The 25,646-nt window shown below is 43.6% G+C and overlaps 1 protein-coding gene across 4 annotated transcripts in view; it reads left to right on the top strand.

Moving 5' to 3' along the window:
* The window catches only part of LOC144594451 (protein shisa-6-like), a 517,988-nt gene that overhangs the window by 418,674 nt on the left and 73,668 nt on the right, over positions 1 to 25,646 (top strand). For 3 of the 4 annotated variants that reach the window (XM_078400938.1, XM_078400941.1, XM_078400940.1), the window contains one exon: positions 13,927 to 14,052. The exons of the other annotated variant lie outside the window; for it this stretch is intronic. In XM_078400938.1, the coding sequence (XP_078257064.1) occupies positions 13,927 to 14,052 (126 nt within the window). The remainder of the gene's footprint in view (positions 1 to 13,926; positions 14,053 to 25,646) is intronic. 4 annotated transcript variants of the gene reach the window in all.

The following is a 25,646-nucleotide window of genomic DNA, read 5'->3' as shown; positions in this document are numbered from 1 at the left end:
AATTCCACAGATTTACAACTCTCTGAGTGAAAAAGTTTTTCCTCATCTCCGTTCTAAATGGCCTACCCCTTATTCTTAAACTGTGGCCCCTGGTTCTGGACTCCCCCAACATTGGGAATGTGTTTCCTGCACATTGGGAACATGTGCTGTGTTGAGCTGCGTGAGTTCAGTGATGATGAGTAAATGCTGGGTTCATTGAAAAATGCTCCTGCCAGAGTAGCCGGGCAATCTTATATAATTTTTTTTTCACAAAAAATGTTTCTGAATTGTGCTCCGGCCGTGTACAAGTGTTCCTTATCTACTGTGGCAGATGGCACATTTCAAAAGGCAATGTGTATGTGTTATCTCCCCTCCATACTGGGATCATAGTAGACTGTTTAGCATTGAAGAAACTGCTAAATGAACAGCAGAATTTCTAGGTCTAAGTTCATGTTGCACAGATGAGTAAGAAACAGAATCAAAATCCTAACCCTACGCTTTTATAATCACAAATGAATTGCTTTTTTTATGCAGGAAAAGAAATTAGGCACCATTGCATTTATCGAAATACCTTAATCCAATGATCAATAAAACAAGTTCTTCAGGGACAAGACTAACTACATGCTGACAGCACAGATCTCTTATACATGCACTTATAGAATTAAATTGTCCACTCATCCCTTCTCCATTTGGAATTTGCTCTCTACGTTCAAATAGGTGGCTTCATTCACTGGTGAGAATTAGACACAAAGCTGGCTTCCTCTCATGCTCTGTGATAAAGAAGTGAATATCCAAAGCAAGGGTTATAGCATAGAGGGCAGTCTTATAGCATAGAGGGCAGTCAGCAGACAAGGTGAGGAAAAACCTTTTCAGTCAGAGTTGTGAATCTGTGGAATTCTCTGCCTCAGAAGGCAGTGGAGGCCAATTCTCTGAATGCATTCAAGAGAGAGCTAGATAGAGCTCTTAAGGATAGCGGAGCCAGGTGGTACGGGGAGAAGGCAGGAACGGGGTACTGATTGAGAATGATCAGCCATGATCACATTGAATGGCGGTGCTGGCTCGAAGGGCCAAATGGCCTCCTCCTGCACCTATTGTCTATTGTCTATTGTTACAAAAGGATACTGATCAACTGGAGAAAGTGGGCGAAGAAAGCGGGCGGCATGGTGATGTAGTGGGCACGGTGATGTAGTGGGCAGCACGGTGGGGTAGTGGGCACGGTGGGGTAGTGGGCACGGTGGTGTATTGGGCAGCACGGTGGGGTAGTGGGCACGGTGGTGTATTGGGCAGCACGGTGGGGTAGTGGGCACGGTGATGTAGTGGGCACGGTGGTGTAGTGGGCACGGTGGTGTATTGGGCAGCACGGTGGGCTGTGGGCACGGTGGTGTATTGGGCAGCACGGTGGGGTAGTGGGCACGGTGGGGTAGTGGGCATGGTGGTGTATTGGGCACGGTGCGGTAGTGGGCACGGTGGTGTATTGGGCAGCACGGTGGAGTAGTGGGCACGGTGGGGTAGTGGGCACGGTGGGGAAGTGGGCACGGTGGTGTATTGGGCAGCACGGTGGGGTAGTGGGCACGGTGGGGTAGTGGGCACGGTGGGGTAGTGGGCACGGTGGTGTAGCGGGCAGCACGGTGGTGTAGCGGGCAGCACTGTGGGGTAGTGGGCACAGTGGTGTAGTGGGCAGCACGGTGGTATAGTGGGCACGGTGTTGTAGTGGGCACAGTGGTGTAGTGGGCACAGTGGTGTAGGGGCCACCATGGTGGTGTAGTGGGCAGCACGGTGGTGTAGTGGGCAGCACGGTGGTGTAGTGGGCACGGTGGTGTAGTGGGCACGGTGGTGTAGTGGGCACGGTGGTGTAGTGGGCACGGTGGTGTAGTGGGCACGGTGGTGTAGTGGGCACGGTGGTGTAGTGGGCACGGTGGTGTAGTGGGCACGGTGGTGTAGTGGGCACGGTGGTGTAGTGGGCACGGTGGTGTAGTGGGCAGCACGGCAGTGTAGGGGCCGGCACGGTGGTGTAGTGGGCACGGTGGTGTAGTGGGCACGGTGGTGTAGTGGGCACGGTGGTGTAGTGGGCACGGTGGTGTAGTGGGCACGGTGGTGTAGTGGGCACGGTGGTGTAGTGGGCGGCACGGTGGCGTAGCGTAGTGGAAGAGCTGCTGCCTTACAGCAGCAGAGACCCAGGTTCGATCCTGACAATGGGTGCTGTCTGTACGGGGTCTGTACGTTCTCCCCGTGACCGTGTGGGTGCTCCGGTTTTCTCCTACACTCCAAAGGCGTACAGGATTGTAGGTTAATTGGCTTCTGTAAATTGTAAATGGTCCCTGGTGTCGCAGGATAGTGCTAGTGTGTGGGGATCGCTGGTCAGCACAGACTCGGTGGGCTGAAGGGCCTGTTTCCGTGCTGCATCTCTAAAGTCTCTAAATGGCAGCAGGAATTTAATTCAAACAAATGTAAAGTAATGCAATTTGGAGAATCAATCGTACGTAGTGAATGGCAGGATCTTGGGTGGGCATTGTTGAACAGGGATGCAAATACTGTACATAATTCCCTGAAATTAACAATACAGGTAGACAGGGTTGTGAAGGAACAGTGTGGTGTGCTTGCTTTCACCAGCTGAGGTATTGAGTGTTGGGATGTCATGTTGCAGTTGTACATAACGTCGTTTAGGTTGCACTTGAGTATTGTATATAGTTGTGGTCACCACACTGCAGGAAAGATGTAATTAAGTTAAAGAGGATGCACAAAAGACTCACGAAGGAGGGTACGTGGATGTACGGAAGGAGTTTAAAAGTGGTCTGATGTGTACGTTTTTTACACAAGGAGTAGTTGTTGTCAGGAATGAGCTGCTAAAGGAGGCGTTGGAGGCGAGAACAGTAACAGCATGTATTGAAGATTCTGAAGAAGGGTCTTGACCCGAAACGTCACCCATTCCTTTTCTCCAGGGATGCTGCCTGACCCGCTGAGTTACTCCAGCATTTTGTGTTCAACTTTGGTGTAGACCAGCATCTGCACTTCATTCATACACAACAGCATTTAAGAAGCATCTTGGCAGGTACTTGGAAGAGCAAGGTACAGAGAGATATGGAAATAATGCTGCAAGTAGGATTAGTACAGATTGGCATGATGGTCAGCATAGACCTGGTGCCTGCTTCTGCTGTACAACTCTATGCCTTGGACTCTATAACTAGTACTGAAACATCTAAACTGGTCATAATCTCACAGACCATTTCTGATTTTATCGCTTCCAGCTGCCTGCCGTCTAAAGCCTACAACCTTATCGTTCCCCAGCCCCGCACAGTCTGGTTTTATCTTCTCCCCAAAATGATTCAAAACTGGCTTTAAAATGAAAATAATTAAACGCACTTTCAAAACTACGAAATAATTGGGAATATTAAATAAAGTTAAAAATACATAAGATAACCTGCTATTTCCCACAAAATCAACAAGGGTGGGAATTCCCAGTCAAATGGATGGGACCCAGAATAGGTTTGGTTGGCATTGGATGGGAGAGGGATAATCCTTCAACATTATGTTCATAAGATATAGGAGTAGAATTAAGCCATTAGGCCCATCAAGTCTGCTCCGCCATTCAATCATGGCTGATCGACCACTCCCTTCTAACTCCATTCTCCTGCCTTCTCCCCATAACCTCTGACACCCGTACTAATCAATGTTGTGGAATCCCAACAATAATGGTTGCAAATGATCATCTCCATGAAGAATTCAGCAAAAGAACAGAGTCATCGATGATGGACACAAAAATCCGAGTAACTCAACGGGTCAGGCAACATCTCTGGAGAAAAGGAATAGGTGATGATTCGAGTCGAGACCCTTCTTCACACTTCTTCAGAATCACCGATGCCCTGGTGTCAGGTGGATTGTTATCTTTAGACCAGAAAGGACAGAATAGATATTTAATGAAGGAATGTAAAGAAATGAGTGGTCTGTATAGGGTAAGAGAAAAAGACCTAGTTCTCTCAGCAGATTACGGCAACAAGGTTTATGCTAATAATAGGCAGAAGCAATGGAAGGTAAGCTGAGGGTACATACCTTCGCCCAGTGAGTGTTGGAAATCTAGAATTATTTGTCTGACGGAGTGGTAGAGACCAAATATCACATATATTTCAACTGGCTAAGTTATGAATAAATGGCAGAAAGTGTGATAGACCCAGTAGTTTTTTTAGCTAGTCTCTCTCCCTCTCTCTCTCTCTCCCTCTCTCTCTCTCTCTCTCTCTCTCTCTCTCTCTCTCTCTCTCTCTCTCTCTCTCTCCCTCTCTCTCACTCTCTCTCTCTCTCTGTCTCTTCCTTCCTCCCTTCCTCTGGAACGCCTGGGTTTATAAGACAGTTTCCACTGGATGGGTCATTTCGTTTAAAATCACACTTTACTTAGGTTAATTTTTAGTCCTTTATCTTCTCCTTCTGAAGCCACTCCCGTGTCAGGTATTTTAATCTTTTTTTATGCCTACTTTTTTGCTTAATCTGGGATTCTAATTCCTTTTCAATAAACCAGATGAGGTTTGTCAAAGGTGCCCTTTGATTTTTGAGTGGCAAGGAACTGCAGATGCTTGTTTACAAAAAAAACGATACAAAGTACTGAAGCAACTCAGCGGGTCAGGTGGCATCAGTGGAGAATGTGGACAGGCAACAGTCCAGGCTGGGACTCTTCTTCAGACTGAAGAAAGATTCTGATCCACAAAGTTGCCTGTCCGTGTTCTCCAAAGATGCTGCCTGACCCACTGGGTTACTCCAATACTTGGTATCTTTCTTTGAATTTTAATGTCATTTCGGGTGATTCCTATCATTCCTAATTGTTCTATGTACTGATTCACAGATCCCTTGCAGTATCCTCTGTGAACTTCCCTAACACTGAACCGCAGATCATCAACTTGCATCATTTAATATTAATCCCTATTGGAAAGGTGGGTGGAAGCATCTTATTCCTCCATCTCCAGATTGTTGGCATTACAGACCCTGCCACAGAGCCAGTAAGAAATTATCCATGACACACTATTGCATCTGCCATCTCTTCAGCAGCTTGGAATAAATTAATTCACACCCAGCTGCCTTGTCTTCCTTGATCTCGTTGATGTATTTAACGCAATGCCCTTTGTTACCCGCAAGAAACCAATTAAGATTTTGATCCGTTGCATAAGGGAGACTCAAGCAATCTTTGTTACAATATAAACAGATGCAAAGGGTCATTCAACTTTTTCAACAAGTCATTTATAATTTCCATATCAGTCTTTAATACCATCCTCCTCTCTGCATCAATATTTGTTTTATATTATTGCTATTCTTGATCCTTATTGCATCTTAATGAGCGATGACTTATCTCTTCTTGCAACAAATAGTGTTCGCTCCTCAAACAAATGGGGATCAGTGTGGCTTATTTACTTGCTCAGTTGTTTCAAATATCCCTTTCACTGTGTGTTGCACTGATCTGCTTGCTCCTTGTGAGGAATACACGGACAGATTGGAGATTGGAGAACGGGGTGGAATTGAACTCCGTAACTTGGGAAAACTTTGCAGATAGAATACTCAATTCGAGTACTGAAAGTGATCAATTACAGATTTCTGACTTTGTTTGTTTCTTGTTGCTCATAAATAATAAGATTATTATACATTTGAATTGTGTTGGTATTAACAGCTCTATTCCAACAGTTTTTAAAAAGGAAATATTAAAAAGGGGGGGAAAAACCCCTCAAAATTCATTTGTATTAAACACGCTCTGCAATTGTGCCAGTTTAATATAGTTCACTTCCAAACATTCATTTCTATTAACTTCAGTGGAATAAGTTTCAGTAGCAGAGTACAATGAAGTAAATAATCTTTTTGATGCTTCTTTCTGGAAATAATTTTTGATTTCTCAATTCGCACTGTTGACATTAGAAACAAATATCCATCTATATCTATCAGGGAAACATTAAATTGAAAGGTGTTATTGTGAGTTGAGTATTGAGTTCCCCCACAGTCCTATCATTTAATAATCATGTTGTGTTTGTGGACTTGCATTTGTGGCATCTAATTACATCATCCAGAGGGTCTGAGCTGCAGGGAGAGGTTGAGTAGACTGGGACTCAGAAGGATGAGGGGCGATCTTATAGAGGTGTATAAAATCATGAGAGGAATAGATTGGGTAGATGCACAGAGTCTCTTGCCCATAGCAGGTGAATCGACGACCACAGGACAAAGGTTTAAGTTGACGAGGAAAAGATTTAATAGGAATCTGAGGGATAACTTTTTCACACAAAGGGTGGTGGGTGTACGGAACAAGCTGCCAGAGGAGGTAGTTGAGGCTGGGACTATCCCAACATTTTAGAAACAGTTAGACAGGTACATGGATAGGACAGGTTTGGAGGGATATGGACCAAAAGTGGGCAGGTGGGACTAGTGTAGCTGGGACATGTTGGCAGGTTTGGGCAAGTTGGTCCGAGGGGCCTGTTTCCATACTGTATGACTGTGACTATATCACTCTATCTATGACTCTATCTTGCAAATCTCTAAGCAATCCACACGCAATAAAAACATAAGAAACAGAAGCTGGTGTTGGCCACACACCTCTCAAGTTTGCTTTGTCAGCTAATTAGGTCATGGCTCACTCTGTGCTCCAAATGCAATTGCTCACCATGTCCATGTATATTCTGAATCCTTTAATGTCCAGAACACCAGCCTAAAAAATACACGATCTTGCATTTGCAGCCCAATTAGGTAAATAGCAAAGACATGCAACCTCCTGTGCAAGGAATCTCTTCTCATTAGAGTTTTAGGTGTACCGGCTTTTTATCTTGCCTCAAAGTCTTCGGCTCTCCAGCTAACAGGACCGTTTAAAAAAATCCCACCCAAGATCTTTTGCATTTCTATGTGATCATCTTTCATTTTTCTGATTTCTGGGATGCACAAGTCAATGTTAAACACTCATTATAGAACAAGCCTTTCAGAGGTTATGGAGGCAGTTACATTGTACACAAGGTTGCATAGACAACGTGCAATCCAGTATACCTGTCGCAGTGACATTTGATTGAAGGAGCAAGCTTCACCAATATATTAGGAGGAATCCCTTTGATTGTTTGCCGATTTCTATTGATCGTTCAATCGCCATCCAAGTTATCAGAAACAAACAGAATGAGCCTTGTTTGAAGTTTAATTTGAAGATTGGTTTGCTGACAAGCCAGCGTTCCCTCACCAATACATTGAAGAGCTAATCCGTATCATGTTCTGAAATCCTGGTGTGGGACTTGACCTGACAACTGTAAGTCTCAGAGAGGAAATTATAGCAAAATAATCCACACTCATCCTTTAAAGTCGCAGCGAGGAAGAATTGGTCTACATAAAACAAAGGTGAATATCGATCGCACAATGTCAGTAATTGAATGAGAGTGAGATCAGAAATCAATATTTTGATTTAAAAGAGCCTTTGAATTCAGGACTGACCAACAGCAAGCAGTTTCCAGCATATAATTCATCACCAGTGAGTGAATGGCAGGTACACAATACAAATTATATGTGTAAAATCAATATCAGGCACTTACAGAAGTGCTCTCGCTCAGCCTGAAATGACTCAATCGTTCTCATTCTGTGGGGAATGGCAGTCCCACAATATGCAGCCTAAACAAATTGACGAGGCAGAGGAATTAAGCTAATAATGAAACAGGAAAAAATGATAGATTTTTTTTGCACATTTTTCAAAACCTGTTATCATCTTGTCCATGAAAGAACAGTGCAGATTCCATGTTGTATTTATGACTTTGCAAGCTTTCACTCTAGAGAATGTCATGTTTTGAGGTCTCAAAATAATTTCTGCTTCTTTGAATTCATTCGCAAGTAGGAACAGGAAGATATATTCGATGAATATGTGGCTGAAGTGATGATGTGTTGGCAAGAGATTTAGATTCCTAAGACATGGGAATTGGTTCTGGTGAAGGTGGGACCATTACAAACTCAATAGATTACACAAGGGCAAGGCAGAAACATCAAAGGGAATGGTACAAAGGTTGTTTAGCGATAAGTTCAGATAGTAGGGAATCAGGTAATTGAGAGGGAGAAATTGGGGAGGCACGGTGGTGTAGCGGTAGAGTTGCTGCCTTACAGTGCTTGCAGCGCCAGAGATCTGGGTTCGATCCCGACTACCAGCCCTCTGTGTCTGGAGTTTGTACGTTCTTCCAATGACCGCCTGAGTTTTCTTAGAGATCTACGATTTCCTCCCACACTCCAAAGACGTACTGATTTGTAGGTTTAATTGGCTTGGGTTTGTATACTTGGTAGAAGTGTAACTTGTCCCGAATGTGTGTAAGCTTGTGCTAACATGTGGGGATTGCTGTCTGGTGCGGACTCAGTGGGCCGAAGGGCCTGTTTTCACATTGTATCTCTAAACTAAACTAAACTATAAATCAAGGATAAAATAAAAGACAGTAAAGGAAGAAGTAAAAGTTGAAGGTAGAGAAAACAAAAGCAAAAGGCAATGTAGTGCTGGAGGAATTCAATAGGCCAGGCATCATATCATATCATATCATATCATATATATACAGCGCGGAAACAGGCCTTTTCGGCCCACCAAGTCCGCGCCGCCCAGCGATCCCCGCACACTAACACTATTAACACTATCCTACACACACGAGGGACAATTTTTACATTTGCCCAGTCAATTAACCTACGCAGGTCACGGGGAGAACGTACAAACTCCTTACAGTACAGCGCCCGTAGTCAGGATCGAACCTGAGTCTCCGGCGCTGCATTCGCTGTAAAGCAGCAACTCTACCGCTGCGCCACCGTGCCGCCCAAATCATCTGTGGAGGAAACGGACAGACAATGATTCTGATTGGGACCCTTCTTCAGACTCATGATGCTGCAAGAGACTGCAGATGCTGGAACCTTGAGCAAGAAACAAAATGCTGGAAGAACTCAAAGAGTCAGGCAGCATATCTGTGGAGAGAAATTGAAGATGATGTTTTGGGTCAGGATATTCTTCAGACCTCATGCATGCTACATTCACAGCAAGGTGGATCCATTAACAGTACAAATCAACGTAAACAGTTGTGACATTGTCCCTAGTACAGACCAGGGTGATCAAGGATAGAAAATGACCATTCAGGGCAATTCAATATATAGGAAGCAAAGACCAAATGGGAAATGAGATGCAGTCACTGTTGTTAGTCCCCACGACCTGATCATCATATTAAGGTTCTTAAATTCTTGGTCAAAGTGGTCACTTTAATTAATGCAATAAATAAGGCAAGAGAGATTTTTTTAAAAGCACCAAAGTCATTACTTATAAAATTAATTTTAACCCCTAAATAAACCATTTTGATTTTTAAAAATGTGAATGAAATGGTTACTAATATTTCAAGAGATTCTGTTGATGTTAACTTCAGATCAGTGTAGCAGGAGTCTAGCCGAGGAAATCCAGAACTAAATATAACCACCTTTGTCCATTTTGTTTGAATTCCCATTCAAAACCAAAGATCCTGATGCAACTTTGCTTCAAATCCTACCCCAGTTCCCCCCCCCCCTCCCCCCCCCCCCCCCCCCACCTGTATATATAGTAGCTATAATAATAATTCAAACACTAAAATAAATCCCTGTTGCACCTTGTTGCAAACTGTGGACTCAGTATGTGAGATTGCAAGTATCAAAGTTCACATTCTATCTGCCTACAAGTGTATATATTTTTTTGTTGCAGAGATAATATCCATGTCAGTCCAAGCACCGAGAACGTATCTGTGATTTCAAACACCAAAGTCTAAAGCTTATGCAGATAGCAACGTGGACTGTGGGGACCATACCTTGAAGCATGAACAGTACACAAAATTCAATTTCAGTATCCATCCCAAGACAATGCAGCACAGAATATAAAATAAGAGATAAAACAGAATGTGAAAAGAGTGGAGAACAGTGGAATCCAATTCCCCATGTGTTCAGCACGATGCTTACTACTGATATAACAAAACAATGACACATCCTAACTCTGCCTTCCTTACCTTCTGTTGTAAAAATATAACTTCAGACCCAGAGTAACGTGTTCGGTTCTTATCCATCTGCTGAAATGGCCATTTAATAAACTAAAATATGATTTGAAAAAACTGCTGATGCTGGAAATCTGAAATAAAATCATAAAAGCTGGAAACATTCATTTTTTAGATTTAGATTTAGAGATACAGTGTGGAAACAGGCCCTTCGGCCCACCGAGTCCGCGTCGCCCAGCGATCCCCGCACATTAACACTATCCTACACACACTAGGGACAATTTTTACATTTACCCAGTCAATTAACCTACAAACCTGTACGTCTTTGGAGTGTGGGAGGAAACCGAAGATCTCGGAGAAAACCCACGCAGGTCACGGGGAGAACGTACAAACTCCCTACAGACGGCGCCCGTAGTCAGGATCGAACCTGAGTCTCCGGCGCTGCATTCGCTGTAAGGCAGCAACTCTACCGCTGCGCCACCGTGCCGCATAAGTAGGTTAGGCAGCATCTGTGGAAAGAGAGACAGAGTTAACATTTCAGATTGCACCAAGCCGCCATAAGCTGTTAATGGAAGCAGCACTCGACTGTCTTTTCAAGGAGATTATGTAGGACCAATAAATGCAAGCCTTGTCATTAATACCCACATCCTGCGAAAGAATAAAACAAAGACTCGGCTCATTTAATGATTCTTCGAAGCTCCTCATATGGATTACTGCTCCAGCTACAACGTTTTTAATTGGGCCTAGAGGCATGTGTGGTTGCACACCTGAATTCCAAAGCAGCAGCAGCTAAACTTCAAGCAGTGCTGCCATTTTACACCAAATAATGATGCATGGAAGCTAAAATGCAATGTATCTTTGTAAATAATTTGCACAACAAGCAAATATAAAGTCAGGTTTGAGGCCAGAACCTGCTGTCAATTGCAAACTGCTTAACCCCCATTCCCCACCGAAAGGGTCATTCCCATCCTGTTACTAGGTAGACTTAAAAATAAACTGGCCATTGGTAAAATCACCTTCCCAGCTTTGTCAGCTATCAATGATTACAAAACCTTTGAATGCGAATACTCAAAATCCATCTAAAATAACTTAAAGGTGCAGAAAATATAGTTTAAAAAAACAAAATAAAAATTGAAGTCAATTAAAAATGTAAAAACACTTAAATCATTAAAATAAACATAATTAGAGGAAATTTAAATTAGCTTATACTTTTACTAAACAGTTTCATTTGATGGTCTAATCTGAACCAAGTTTAAAATGCAGACTTTCCAGTGGATGCACTCATGAGGTTTGTGTTCCACTGCAGGACTTCATCTACAATTGAATGTTGCAGTTGGGAAATTGCCAGTGGGATGCAGAAGTCTAACTTGTATTATAAGAAAATAACTGCAGATGCTGGTACAAATCGAAGGTATTTATTCACAAAATGCTGGAGTAACTCAGCAGGTCAGGCAGCATCTCAGGAGAGAAGGACTGGGTGACGTTTAGGGTCGAGACCCTTCTTCAGACTTCTTCAGTCTGAAGAAGGGTCTCGACCCGAAACGTCATCCATTCCTTCTCTCCCGAGATGCTGCCTGACCTGCTGAGTTACTCCAGCATTTTGTGAATAAATACCTTCCAGAAGTCTAACTTGGTACTTGTATGCTCTTGTGGGAGGTCCATACTTGCTGAGCCTTGCAGAAAATAATTGTTCCTATTTTAGAGAGGCGCTGCTGAAATCCCCAGTCAGTTCCAGCCAGTGCATTCTGTGAGTGAAAGATGGAGTCACGTGGCATGTGCTGTCTCGTGAAGGCAACATTCGGAACATAAATGTAGACATAATGAACAGCAGATGCTGGTTTACCAAATAAGACACTGAGTGCTGGAGTAACTCAGCCAATCGTGCAGCATCTCTGGAGAACATGGATAGGCAGCATTTCGGGTCAGGACCCTGTTTCAGCTGAATATATGATGAGGATGTAAGGAGGCTGTCTATTGGCATGTGGCAGTCTCCCTCAGCTACATTGGTGTGGTTTATGTAGAACATCTACCAGTTGAGCTCTTCAGTTGACAACATCTCAAGTGTACATTTCTACTTGTTCTAGAGGGCACAGGAAGTCTGGAGCCAGGCTCAAAAATCCTTGCAAGAAGCCATCCTGCACATGATGGCATAGGAGAACACGGAAAGAGATTAAAACACCAGTTCATTTCAAGTTGAGGGGTAGGACAATCCTTCTCTTACACCTTGCCTCAATTTTCATTAACACCAACATAAGCATCTGCACAAACACTGGACATCATACTTCATAATGTGAAGCCATGACTGGTGGCAAGCTTTCTAACGCTTTTATCTTTGTGTCATTGTAGGCTTGGACTCCAGTCTTTGAACACCAATGGGCTGGACTGTGGCAGCAGCACACATCACCATGGTTAGCCAGCACATGCACACAGCTAGGAGGAGGCAATTAGTGAGCTTGGTGGCACTTGTTGAGGTGGAAGTGGGAAGGGCAAGATGAACGTGGTGGAAGGACTAGAATCTCTTCATCAGGTGCTGTCATGTTTAACGTCAGCCATTCCAGGATCTTTCTCACAAGCAGCAGTGTGTGAAACAGGACAGTGAAGCCTTTATACTGGTCGGTGTGAGCAGAGCCCTTTGCAGATAGAGACATGTCACCCATTTGATGTATGTGGGCAGTATATTCATTGGTAGCCTGTCAGAGAAAGATCATGTAGGTGAGGTCTTGATTTCCATGAAATGCTTACATCATAAGTTGAGTGCAAATGATAAAGCTCTACATTGGCTCCCTACCAAACTGAGGTCAGTGGACATTGGAACACAAGGTGTGAAGGTGCAGCTAGTGATAATATTTCATAGTTTTATATTGTGAATAAAAAATCAAATTGGCTGCAGCAAAAGTCAATTGTGCACGAAAAGCCAATCCAAGGCAACTGCCCCTTTAGGAATTGCTTCATGCATACAGCTTCCCTTGTGTTGCTTCACAATGGGCAAGGCGGCAAGACCTTTAGCCCGTTAGGAAATTTCTCCACAACTTCAACTAATTATTCGGGAGGTGTGTAACTGTAACCTAAACATAACTACATTTATAGTAGTCATCCAAAGAACCCAGAGAGTTGGTATCCGACAGAAAATATTGTGTGTGGATGTAAAGAAATAGGACCGCAACCCTTCTCAAACATTCAATAACATCATGGACGGACTTCAACATCAGTCATTTTTCAAAACCCATTCTGTACTGGAGCACCTGGCAAAAGTTGATTGGAAAATTCAACCTGGTCTCCTGGCGTGATTGCTGACGCTGATTTGTAACACACTTCGAGCTCTGGTCTTGATTAATCCAACCTGTTTGGTGCCAAAAATGTGGTCAGCATCATAGCAGAGGTCACCACTCCATCTCAAATGGAAATTCATTATGTCAGTCGGAGGCATTGACTGGACATGTGTACCTGATGCTTGAGGCAAAAGGATTCAACAATAATCGGAAGATTGTAATTATTTTCAGAATGAAACGTGCTAGCACATATCGAGTATTACTTCAGTTTTGGTATTCTCCGTGATCATTTACAAATGGATGATTTTTTTTTGGCCACTAAAATATGCAAATATAACATGGTGCCCTCAGCGCATATAAATCACGACCTGCTTCTTTAAATTATAAATATGCAACAGATCTCAAAGTAGGGCAACAGCTATGTGATCTGGCTCTCGAGCTGATTAATGATGGGCCCAGCAAGTGTTCCCAAAGGAAACATAAATCAACTGCTTAGTAATCCCGTAAAAGCAAATGGAAAATCAGCAAGACTCGTAGGTGCTCATTTAAAGCTGATTCACCGCTCAGTGACAAGTGAAATTATTTGGGAAGAGAACGGATATAAGTGTGTCCAAATGACGTATCTTCAAACCAAAGGTTTGATTCGGACACAAGGTCAGACTGATATGTGCCAGTCTTCCATGACGGGCAAAATTGACTCCACTCCTTTTCCTCTTTTCTAGACTGTTTCCGAGATCCTTTCCAATATTCCAAACCAACATGCCATAAGGAAAAAATTGCATATCTGGACTGGGAGGCCAAAAACGATCAGAGGTTCCCCCAAAGATACAGAGAACTTGGATCCCTTGGTATGTTACATTTCTCAACTTCCATGTCCTCACCTACACCTTCCTTCCTCACCTCCCCCCCACCCCTCCCCCCACCCCCCTCCGAAAGCAATGTTCAGAATGCAAAAGGGTGCTAATGGTTTATTTCCCCTTTAGCAATATACAGACTCAACCTCTACAACATTGCGAACACAACTGAACTATTCCATCAAATAAAAATCTCCAGCATTCTAAGGGTCAAATTCAAACAAGTCTCCTGCATGCATTGGATGATTAAAACGTGGGTGTGTTTAACTGTTCAACTAAGTCCTTCTCAACTATACTTCAACGCAAATTTCCGGCAGAAGTTCTTATGCAAGCGGTCTATAGTTTAATACTGAAGGCAGAAATCTTACAGATCTGTTAAAAATACATTAATTTGGCTGTATGTATGAAATAAGAACTGGAAATATCAGAAACGTGCAGAATGTCAGATAACATTGGCGGAGAGAGAAAGGGGGGGAGGAAATAAATTACTCTTAGTAGAAGGGACAGTGTTGAAGGGGTGGATAGAACAAAGAGGATGTGCCTGATGGGGTGAGACTAAATGGACTGACGGGCACATTTAAAGTAGCAGTGAAAGGTTTTATGTTTCTGCATCTGTGTAATGTGTTGTTAACAGTGAGGCTGGAGGACAGGTGCAACAAGACACACGGTACTAATAGGTAAGGAAAACTGAGTAAACGATGACTGGCCGAAATGGCCAGATCTCATTCAGACAAGAAGAAAGAGATAATTATTTAAGTTGGACAGTTTGATATTGATCCCAGAAGGCTACAATGTGCCCAGGTGAGATACTGTTCCTCAAGTTTCCATTGGACCTTGTTGCAGGAGGCCACAGATAGAATGGGAAGTTGGATGGAAAATGAACATGGAACGCAACCAGATGACCAAGGTCACACCTGCACAAAATGATCCCCAATCTGCATTTGTTTCCACCGATGTGGAGGAGGCCATAGTGTAGACACCGAACACAGTATTACATTAGATTAGAAAAAAATCAAGAGATTTGCTGCTTCACCTGGATGGTGGGAAGGGAGGAGGGCAAAGGGCAATGCCATGAGATTGGACTGGTTGAGTTATAGAATCAATCAACATAAAAACAGGCCCTTCGGGCTCAACTCATCCATGTCAAACTAGATGTCCATCTAAGATGCCCATCTAAGCTGCTTGCATTTAAACCATATCCCTCTAAACCTTTTTTTCTCCACATACCTGACCAAATGTTTTTTGGACATTGTTATTGTCAACCGCCTCCTCCGGCAGCTTGTTTCACATACTTATCAAAAGTTTGCTACTCCAGTTAATGTTACATTTTTCCACTATTACCTTAAAGTTAGGAATCTCTAGTTCTTGATTCCACAATCGAATCATAGAATCATGCAATGGGGAAGCAAACCCTTTGGTTCAGCTTGTCCATCCCAACCTAGATATCCCATTTAACCTTTTCCCATTTCCCAGCATTTGGCCCATGTCCTACTAAACCTTTCCAATCTAAGTACCTGTTCAAATATCTTTTAAATCTTATTATTGCATCTACCTCAACAACTTCCACTGGCAGCTTGTTTCATATGCCCAACACCTTCTGAGTGAAAATGTTGCCCCTCTGGTTCCTATTAAGCCTTTCCCCTCCCACCTTAAGCCTAAGCCCACTAGTTCTTGATTTGCAGACCCTGGGAAAAATACTTTGCCTATACCCCATATGATTTTATACAAATCTATAAAATCACCCCTCAATTTCCTACCTCCCAATATATAAGTCCTGGCCACTCCCTTTGTAAAGTTTAAACCCACATTCCCATGGATAGTACCTTCTTTCTAATTAATTATGACATTCTAAGGTCATCATGAAGATACAAAATAGCCAGTGGTACACATCTGCATTATACTTGATGTTCAGTACAGTGTCATATAATATGGAAGTAAGCCCTTCACTGAATTCCTCCATGCCTATCTAAGCTAGTCCGATTGGCTGTGTTTGGTCCACATTCCCCTTAAGCTATCATAGAAACATAGAAAATAGGTGCAGGAGGAGGCCATTCGGCCCTTCGAGCCAGCACCGCCATTCATTGTGATCATGGCTGATCGTCCATAATCAATAACCTGTGCCTGCCTTCTCCCCATAGCCCTTGATTCCACTAGCCCTAGAGCTCTATCCAACTCAATTATCCATTCCATGTACCTGTCCGAATATCTTTTAAATGTCGTGGTTGTTGTACCACATCCACATCCTCTGGCAGTTCATTCTGTTTACCCACCACCCTCTATGTGAAAAAGTTGTTCCTCAGATTCCTATTAAATCTTTCCCTCCTTACCCTTGGAAAAAGACTGTGTGCATTCACCCTATGGATGCTCTTCATTACTTTTTACACCTCTATAGGATCAGCCCTCAATCTTCTAAACTCTAATGAATAAAGTCCTAGACATTTCCATCCTCTCCCTATAACTCAGTCTCTCGAGTCCTGGAAGAACTATATTGTGTAAGGATTATATTCTGCACTCTGTATGTTTTCCATCGCTCTATCTATTGTTCCCGAGTTTGACTTGAGCCTTTCACTGTACCCCGATACATACAATTATAAGAAGACTAAAACTAAACATCCTCGTAAATCTATTCTGTACTCTTCCAACACAATGGCATCTTTCATATCGTAGGGTGATGAATACTAAACACAATACTGCAATCAGTCTGAAGAAGGGTCTCGACCTGAAATGTCACCCATTCCTTCTCAGTCTGAAGAAGGGTCTCGACATTTCACTACACATTTCACTACACATTTCACTACACATTTATGTGTATGTGACAAATAAATTGACTAACGACTATTGATTATTGACCCAAAACTTCACCCATTCCTTCTCTCTCGAGATGCTGCCTGACCCGTTGAGTTACTCCAGCAATTTGTGTCTACCTTCGATTTAAACCAGCATCTGCAGTTCTTTCCTACGCAATACTGCAGTTGTAGCCTCACCAATGGCTTCTACATCTGCAACATAATGCTCCAATTTCTTGATTCATTACCTTTATGGATTAAGTCGAGCATTTCAAGAGCATTCTTTAACACCCTGTCTATCTGTAACACAATTTTCAGAGAAATCTGCACTTGTAACTAACTCCAAGGTCCCTCTGTTCTCCAACACTTCCCAAAAGCCTCCCAATTCACCGTAAAGGTGCAAACCCTGGTTTGATGCAACACCTCACACTGATCTGCATTAAAGTTCATCTTCCATTCCTCGCCCCGAATGGCCTACTCCTGCACCTATTGTCTATTGTCGATTGACCACAGATATTAGTTTCATTTATTTCACAAAATGCTGGAGTAACTCAGCAGGTCAGGCAGCATCTCAGGAGAGAAGGAATGGGTGACGTTTCGGGCCACAGATATTAGCCTTGCTGGCTTACAGTTCCCAAATTTTTCTCTGCAGTTCTTCTGAAATAAAAGCACAACATTAGCCACTCTCCAATCTTACGTCACCCGTAGTGATAATGATATGCATAATGATGCTGCAGATGTCTCAGCCAGTGCTTCTGAAAATTCTTCTCTTGTTTCCCACGGTGACCGTGGGTGCACCTGATTATACCTCAGAGATCGCCCTTACACATTTTAAGACGTACATCTCCTAATATTCTACAATGCAGATTATCTCCAATGCATCCACTTAACCTTCATGAATTTCCTAGTCTTCATGTCTTTCTTCATAGTAAAACCAGAGGAGATGTAGTCAATTCCCTTGAGGCTCCACACATAGATGTCCACATTTTGAGGAAGACTATTATCTCTCTAGTTACTCTTTTTCCCCTTAATACATTGATGAATTCCCTTCTAATTCTCCTATTTCTTCTCTGCTAAAGCTATCTCATACCGCTTTTTGCCCTCCTGATTTCCTTCTGAAGTGTGCTCCGACAGCCCATATACTCCTCCAGTTATTCACTTGATCTTAGCTGTCTACATCTGACCCATGCCTCAATTTTTCTGACTGGAGCCACAAATTTCTTTTCATTCAATGTTCCCCACACCTTCCAGCCTCGTCCTTCACTCCAACAGGTACATGCAGACGGTGAACTTTCACTGTCTCACTTGTAAAACTCTCCTGTTTGCCAGGCACCTCTGTGCCCAGGAATAATTTACTGCAATCAATGTTTGTAAGCTCCTGTCTAATACCGTCAAAATTCACCTTGTCACGTTTTAGAACTTTAATTTGCTGAAGAATCCGGTCCTTTACCAGAACAAAATACCTTTTAAAAGTAATAGAACTATGCTCACTGGTCGGAACGTACTCTCCTCTGGCATTCCAGTCACTTGTCCTGCCCTATTTTAGAGATACAGTGCAGAAACAGGCCCTTCGACCCACCGAGTCTGCACCAACAGGCGATACCCGCACACTAACATTACCCTACCCACGAGAGACAATTTTATATTAAGACAAAGCCAATTAACTCTACAAAACCTGTACGCCTTTGGAGTGTGGGAAGAAACAGATCTCAGAGAAAACCCCCGCAGGTCACAGGAAGAACGTACAAACTCCATACACACAGCGCCCGTAGTCAGGATCGAACCCGGGTCTCTGGTGCTGTAAGGCAGTAGCTCTACCGCCACGCCCTATTTCCCAACAGTAGGTCAAGCTTTGCCGTCTCTTTAGGAGGGCGTTTTATATATTGCCTGAGGAAACTTTCCTGAATCCAATTAATTAATTCCAACCCATCCAAGCACCATGGCTGTCCCATTCTATATTCGGACAGTTAAAGTCCTGTACTTTAACAACCATATTATTTTTGCAATTATCTGCTATCTCACAGCATATTTGCTTCCCTAATTCCCATTGGCTATTTGGGAGCCGATGGTGGAATCTCTACAAGGTAATCTTCCCCTTATTATTTCTCAGCTCCACCTATAAATCGTACCTGGATGATCCCACAGTAATTTCATCTCAGACTATTGCTCAGATGTTCACCTTAAACAAAAATGCAACTCCCCTCTCCTCTCCCCTCCCCAACTCGATCCCGCCTGTTGCATCTGTACTCTGGAACATTAAGCTGCTCGTTTTCTCCCTCCATTTGCCAGATTTTGGTAATGTCACCATCCAATATATGTCCAGATTTTGGTAATATCACCATCCAATATATATCCACATCCTGACATACTTTATTTTCATTTTCACCCTACAAACAGCTTACAATGGCCTGTTTCCTTTATCATCATTACTTTTTTGCATATCTTTCATTCATTGTTCTTTATCTCTCCATCTCACCATCTATATCTCTCGTTTCCCAATATCCCTAACCACTGAAGGAGGGTCTCGGCCCAAAAAGCCACCCATTCCCCCTCTCCAGAGATGCTGCCTGTGCCGCTGAGTTACTCCAGCTTTTTGTGTCTATCTTCACATCCTGACTTAATCCACCTTGTCGGTCTTGCTTCTCGCATCGAGTTAAATGAGAGTTAATCTGTGCTCCCTGCCAAGCTCCTGTCCGTCTAGTCCACTGAACTTATTGTCAATGACTTCTGCATCAACTACCAGCCTCCCATCTGCCTTGATACAGCTTTGGATCCCAACCCTTGCCAATCTAATTGTAACCCTGCCTAGTAGCACTTGCAAATCTGCTCACCAGGATAGCATTTTCCCTGCAGTTCAGGTGCAAACTGTTCGCTTGTACACATCACTTCAGCCCCAGAAAAGATCCCAAGGGCACAAAATGGTAGTTGGGAATGGAAGAGTGGACCAGGGCATCATGAAGAAATGAGGCAAGGAGAGGGAAGGGAAATGAAAGTCTGGTGATAGAATATTACTTGAGTGGTGGTAATTCTGAAAGAAGGATTGGTTGTAAGTACATCTTTTAACTCTTTGCAAAATGCTGTGAAAACATTTGCTGTTATTGGTAACTGTAATCAGTCTCCTAACTCTAAAGTACATGTCCTCAGACGTGTCGTAGCGATAGATTGTCATAGCATCATAACATTAAATGGCATTTGATGTGGCCCTGGTCCCTGTTAAAACTTCAAGACAGTTCTGTAGTCACATTCTTAACGCCCGCAAAGTCAGAAATATGTGTATGTGTGTGTATCTGTTGCTCCCCATTGACATTTGTGGCAAAATGGTGTTATTTGGATGGACATATTACTTGTCCATGGTATGCTGCCACCAACTGGAATCTTCACCCTATAGCAACGACCAACTCCACTCTTCACCTTTAACTCACAAGTAATTTACAAATCCTTAAAAACATATGTGTTTATTAGTTTATAACTTGTTGTGGAACATATTTGGTAATCATTATATATGATCAGTGATTTCACATTAAGTCATTTCCTGTAACCAACTGCTTTCGATCGAACAGTATCTTTGTTTGATATTCCTTAGAAATTAAAACTTGAGCCACAAAATGCCAAAGGTAGATAGTTTGGCAAGTCGGGGGCCATGCACTCTGGTCTACAGATGGAATAATTTGACGGTGTTTTTATGCATTAGTAATGGAAATATTGTCATTTGACATAATACGTAACCTGGCACTACAATATCTACTGTATCAAGGTGTGGACTCTTATACATCGGCGAGACCAAACATAGACTGGGTGATCATTTCGCTGAACACCTTGGCTCAGCCCGCCTGAACCTACCTGATCTCCCGGTTGCTAAACACTTTAATTCTCCTTCCCATTCCCACACTGACCTTTCTGTCCTAGGTCTCCTCCATTGTCAGAGTGAGGCTCAATGCAAATTGGAGGAACAGCATCTCATATTTCGCTTGGGCAGCTTACAACCTAGTGATATGAATATTTATTTCTCTAACTTCAAGTAGCCCCGGCATTCCCTCTCTCTCTATCCCTCCCCCATCCAAGTCGCACCAGCTTCTCGTTCTCACCCAACAAACAGCTAACAATGGCCTGTATCCTTTATCATTGTTACTTTTTTGCATATCTTTCATTCATTGTTCTGTATCTCTCTACATCATCGTCTATATCTCCTGTTTCCCTTTCCCTTGACTCAGTTTGAAGAAGGGTCTCGACCCGAAAAGTCACCCATTCCTTCTCTCCAGCGATGCTGCCTGTCCCACTGAGTTACTCCAGCTTTTCGTGTCTATCTTCACTACAAAGTACACTACCACAGGACATCAGGTGTACAGATGACCACAGAATTACATCCTTTTTTCACGCAACATTTGCATTGAACAGTTACTATTGAAAATGGTATTTCCATTCTGTTTTAGAAGCAACTAGAGCACTTAGAGGTACTCTCGTTTTCACGCCACTTTGTTCAAGACAAGGGTTATTCACTTTTGTGTCACTGGTGCCACTGACCTTTGGAGAATGTCTGAGTTCTCAGGATGTGACTAAATCTGAATGCACAGCTATGGGTGATGCATGTTGTGTTGCCTCATTACCATGGCAGTTTTGGTGGTGATTCAGCTGCTTGAGCTGAATAAAGGCAACAGAGATTCAAGAACCTTGTCAGAAGAAGGAAATAAGCCTCATAACCCTTGATTCTTCCACCCATGGGATACGGGAGCCAGACTCCCATGTTCTGATGCACAATGGACATTCCTTCCATACCTTCATCCAAAGGCTAATGTTCTGTAAGTCAGTAAACAGACATCAGTAACCTTACATAGACACAAAATGCTGGAGTAACTCAGCGGGACAGGCAGCATTTCTGGACAGAAGGAATGGGTGACGTTTCAGGTCGAGACCCTTCTTCAGACAATAACCTTACATTGCAGAACTCTAATCACGACCCCTAAGCCCAGTCTATATCGTTTCTAACTCAAAATCACTTTCCACTGAATTTCCTGGTCTGCAACCATTCCAGGCAGCAACTTAATTTAGACACAAGGAAACATGAAATACTGGAATAACTCAAAGGGTCATGCAGTATCTCCGGAGAACATGGAAAGATGATGTTTCAGGTCAGCAGGATGCAGAATATAACTTATCAGCATTGTAGCTTTACATTTCCAGAGAAAACATCCTATGTCTGCAGTGAGGTAGGTTGGAAGATCGGGACTACACCCAAGCTTATGGGAGGACCATTCAGAAGTCTGATAACAGAGATGAAGCAGTGTTCCTAAGCTTGGTGGTACTTGCTATCTAGCTTTTGTATCTTCTGCAATTTTATATCCATGTTCATGGCTCAGTGCATGGAATGCAAATGTGTGAAGATTACAGTTTCCAAATATTCAAAAGATTCATCCTAGATTGGTGGTACTTTGCACTCTCCTTGAGGACCTGAAGCTCCACATGAATCACAATGAATTTCCCAACTTCCTCAATGAGCAAATCTTAGAAAGCAGGAGAAGAAATTACAGTGGTTACTCGATGTAATACGTTGCCCTTATGTTGTGCATTCCATGTTGGCCATCATATTTCAACCTCCATTCTTTAAGAGCCCTCTGCCTTGTAGATTAACACTAGCTTCACTAGGTTCTTTATGATGAAGACCACAGGGCTTCCATGAATGCCTTTTGCAGACCACAAGATGTGATTCTACTGCTCCGCTCCCAGGGCACCCTGTTGTTCTCTTCACAGAAGCTCAAAAAAAAATGTTACTGTTGATGTCAACCAAGACCTTGCCCAAAGAAAGCCATCCTTTGCCTTGGTGTTTAGGAAGGAACTGCAGGTGCTGGTTTACATTGAAGATAGACACAAAACGCTGGAGTAACTCAGGCAGCATCTCTGGACAGAAGGAATGGGTGACGTTTTGGGTCAAGACCCTTCTTCAGACTTCAACAGTTCTTCAAGTCTTCAACAGTTGCCTATGTTGCCCGAGGATTCTTTGGATTCTCACTCCGTCGACTGCACCACCAGGCAGGGGGGTGACAACTGAGACAACAAGAACTTGATCTGATATCACTTAATTTCATTGATCAATTCCATTGACCATGGCAACTTGGACTATCTACCACAATTGCAGTGGACCTCATGTACAGTCACTTTAACAAGCCTTGTTTATAGCAAAGGCTGACTCTGAAGGGCAAATAATTTGTAGCATTAAATGTTTCAACAATACCAACAAAAGGTTGATTCAATGGAAGGTAATACCTGGACAGTTCAGCGTACCCAGAGGAATGATTAAGTTCAATCAACTGTTTAAAAAAGGTTCAATCAAATGTATAAAATCATGAGGGGAATAGATCAGGTCGATGCACAGTGTCTCTTGCCCAGAGTAGGTGTATCGGGGACCAGAGGTGAACGGGAAAAGATTTAATAGGAATCTGAGGGATAACTTTTTCACACAAAGGGTGGTGGGTGTATGGAACAAGTTGTCAGAGGAGGTAGTTGAGGCAGGGACTATCCCAACATTTAAGAAACAGTTAGACAGATACATGGATAGGACAGTTTTGGAGGGATATGGACCAAATGCGGGCAGGTGGGACAAGTATACCTGGGACAAGTTGGCCAATGGGGGCAAGTTGGGCCAAAGGGCCTGTTTCCAAACTGTATCACTCTATGACTCTATAACTAGTTTTATTGAGGTCCTTGGACAAAATGGATGTGACTGAATTTTCTACACTTGCTGTTTGACTACCTCTCACAAATCTGACTTTCCCAGTGCTGTTGACAGCAGGAAACCTTGGTTCATAGCCCTCTTTTACCCAGCTGACAGAGCTTACTGCTGCAGACATGTACTGTTTCAGAGAAGCATCGCCCAGTACTGACATATCCCTTGTTAGAGGGAGCACTAAGTATGAGACTTTGTGTCAGTCCTACACTCTGGTGGCTCAATGTCATAACAAAGGCACAAATACCATGAAAGTCCTAAACAAACCAAGTGCCCGATGCTTTCAGCCTGGCCAGTGTAGAGAATGGAAGTAAATGTCACAGCTACTGCTCTTCCTGACGTCTCTCAAAGGTTGTCTGAAAGCCCAGAGAAAGCGTCAAATATTTCAGACTGCATTTACTGCAGCCTTGCTATGTGTGCTCCCTGATCAGGGATTTCACCCAGGTCCTTCTGAGCAGAAATGAGATACAACGTTGCCATTTGCATCCCTATTCCCTTGACTGAACGGCAGTCTGCTGCCAGCTGCCTCTCTGTGTGAAAGACTGCTCTTGTGCTGTCTGCAATATGCGTCTCACCCAGTGCCAGTGGGTGCAAGGAGCAGTGAACATTGTACCTATCTTCCCTCTCGCAGAGTGACAATAGACAATAGACAATAGACAATAGGTGCAGGAGTAGGCCATTCGGCCCTTCGAGCCAGCACCACCATTCAATGTGATCATGGCTGATCATTCTCGATCAGTACCCCGTTCCTGCCCTCTCCCCATACCCCCTGACTCCGCTATCCTTAAGAGCTCTATCCAGCTCTCTCTCGAATGCATTCAGAGAATTAGCCTCCATTGCCTTCTGAGGCAGAGAATTCCACAGATTTACAACTCTCTGACTGAAAAAGTTTTTCCTTATCTCCGTTCTAAATGGCCTACCCCTTATTCTTAAACTGTGGCCCCTGGTTCGGGACTCCCCCAACATTGGGAACATGTTTCCTGCCTCTAACGTGTCCAATCCCTCCATAATCTTATATGTTTCGATAAGATCCCCTCTCATCCTTCTAAATTCCAGTGTATACAAGCCTAGTCACTCCAGTCTTTCAACATATGACAGTCCCGCCATTCCGGGAATTAACCTAGTAAACCTACGCTGCACGCCCTCAATAGCAAGAATATCCTTCCTCGAATTTGGAGACCAAAACTGCACACAGTGCTCCAGGTGCGGTCTCACTAGGGCCCTGTACAACTGCAGAAGGACCTCTTTGCTCCTATACTCAACTCCTCTTGTTATGAAGGCCAACATTCCATTGGCTTTCTTCACTGCCTGCTGTACCTGATGAGTGCTCCTCATCCATGGTGATGGTGTGTTTCGACGATTGCCCCAGGATACCTGCAGAGATGAACTGTTCATGGCAGGCAGGGGATGAGGCATGTAACAGGGCAGTATAAAAACCCAGACAAATTCACCTGCAACCTGCCTGGTGTGTGTGTGCGAGTGTGCGCACGTGAGTGTGTACATGTAGGAAGGAACTGCAGATGCTGGTTTACACCGAAGATAGACACAAAATGCTGGAGTAACTCAGCGGGACAGGCAGCATCCCTGGAGAGATGGAATGGGTGACATTTCAGGTCGAGACCCTTCTTAAGAGGGTCCCGGCGAGAAACGTCACCCATTCCTTCTCACCAGAGATGCTGCCTGTCCTGATGAGTTACTACAGCATTTTGTGTCTATCTTCATGTGTGGCTGTGTGTGTGTGTGTGTATGTGTCTCAGTGTGTGTGCGTGTGTATGTGCTCGTGTATATGTGTATCTCTGTGAGTGACTGTATGCATGTGTCTGTGTGCGTGTGTATATATCTGTGTGTGCATGTACCCGGGGGTGTGGGTGTGGGTGTGGGTGTGTGTGTGTGGGTATGGGCGTGTGGGTATGGGGGTGTGGGTATGGGGGTGTGTGGGTGTGGGTGTGGGTGTGGGTGTGTGGGTGTGGTTGTGGGCATGGGTGTGGGTGTGGGGGGTGTGTGTGTGTGTGTGTGTGTGTGTGTGGGTGTGTGTGGGTGTGTGTGGGTGTGGGCGTGGGTGTGGGTGTGGGCGTGGGTGTGGG

This window comes from Rhinoraja longicauda, chromosome 6 (assembly GCF_053455715.1).
Source record: "Rhinoraja longicauda isolate Sanriku21f chromosome 6, sRhiLon1.1, whole genome shotgun sequence".
Lineage (NCBI taxonomy): Eukaryota > Metazoa > Chordata > Chondrichthyes > Rajiformes > Arhynchobatidae > Rhinoraja > Rhinoraja longicauda.
Note: the sequence above shows the minus strand (reverse complement) of the source record. Positions and strands in the feature narration are given on the sequence as shown.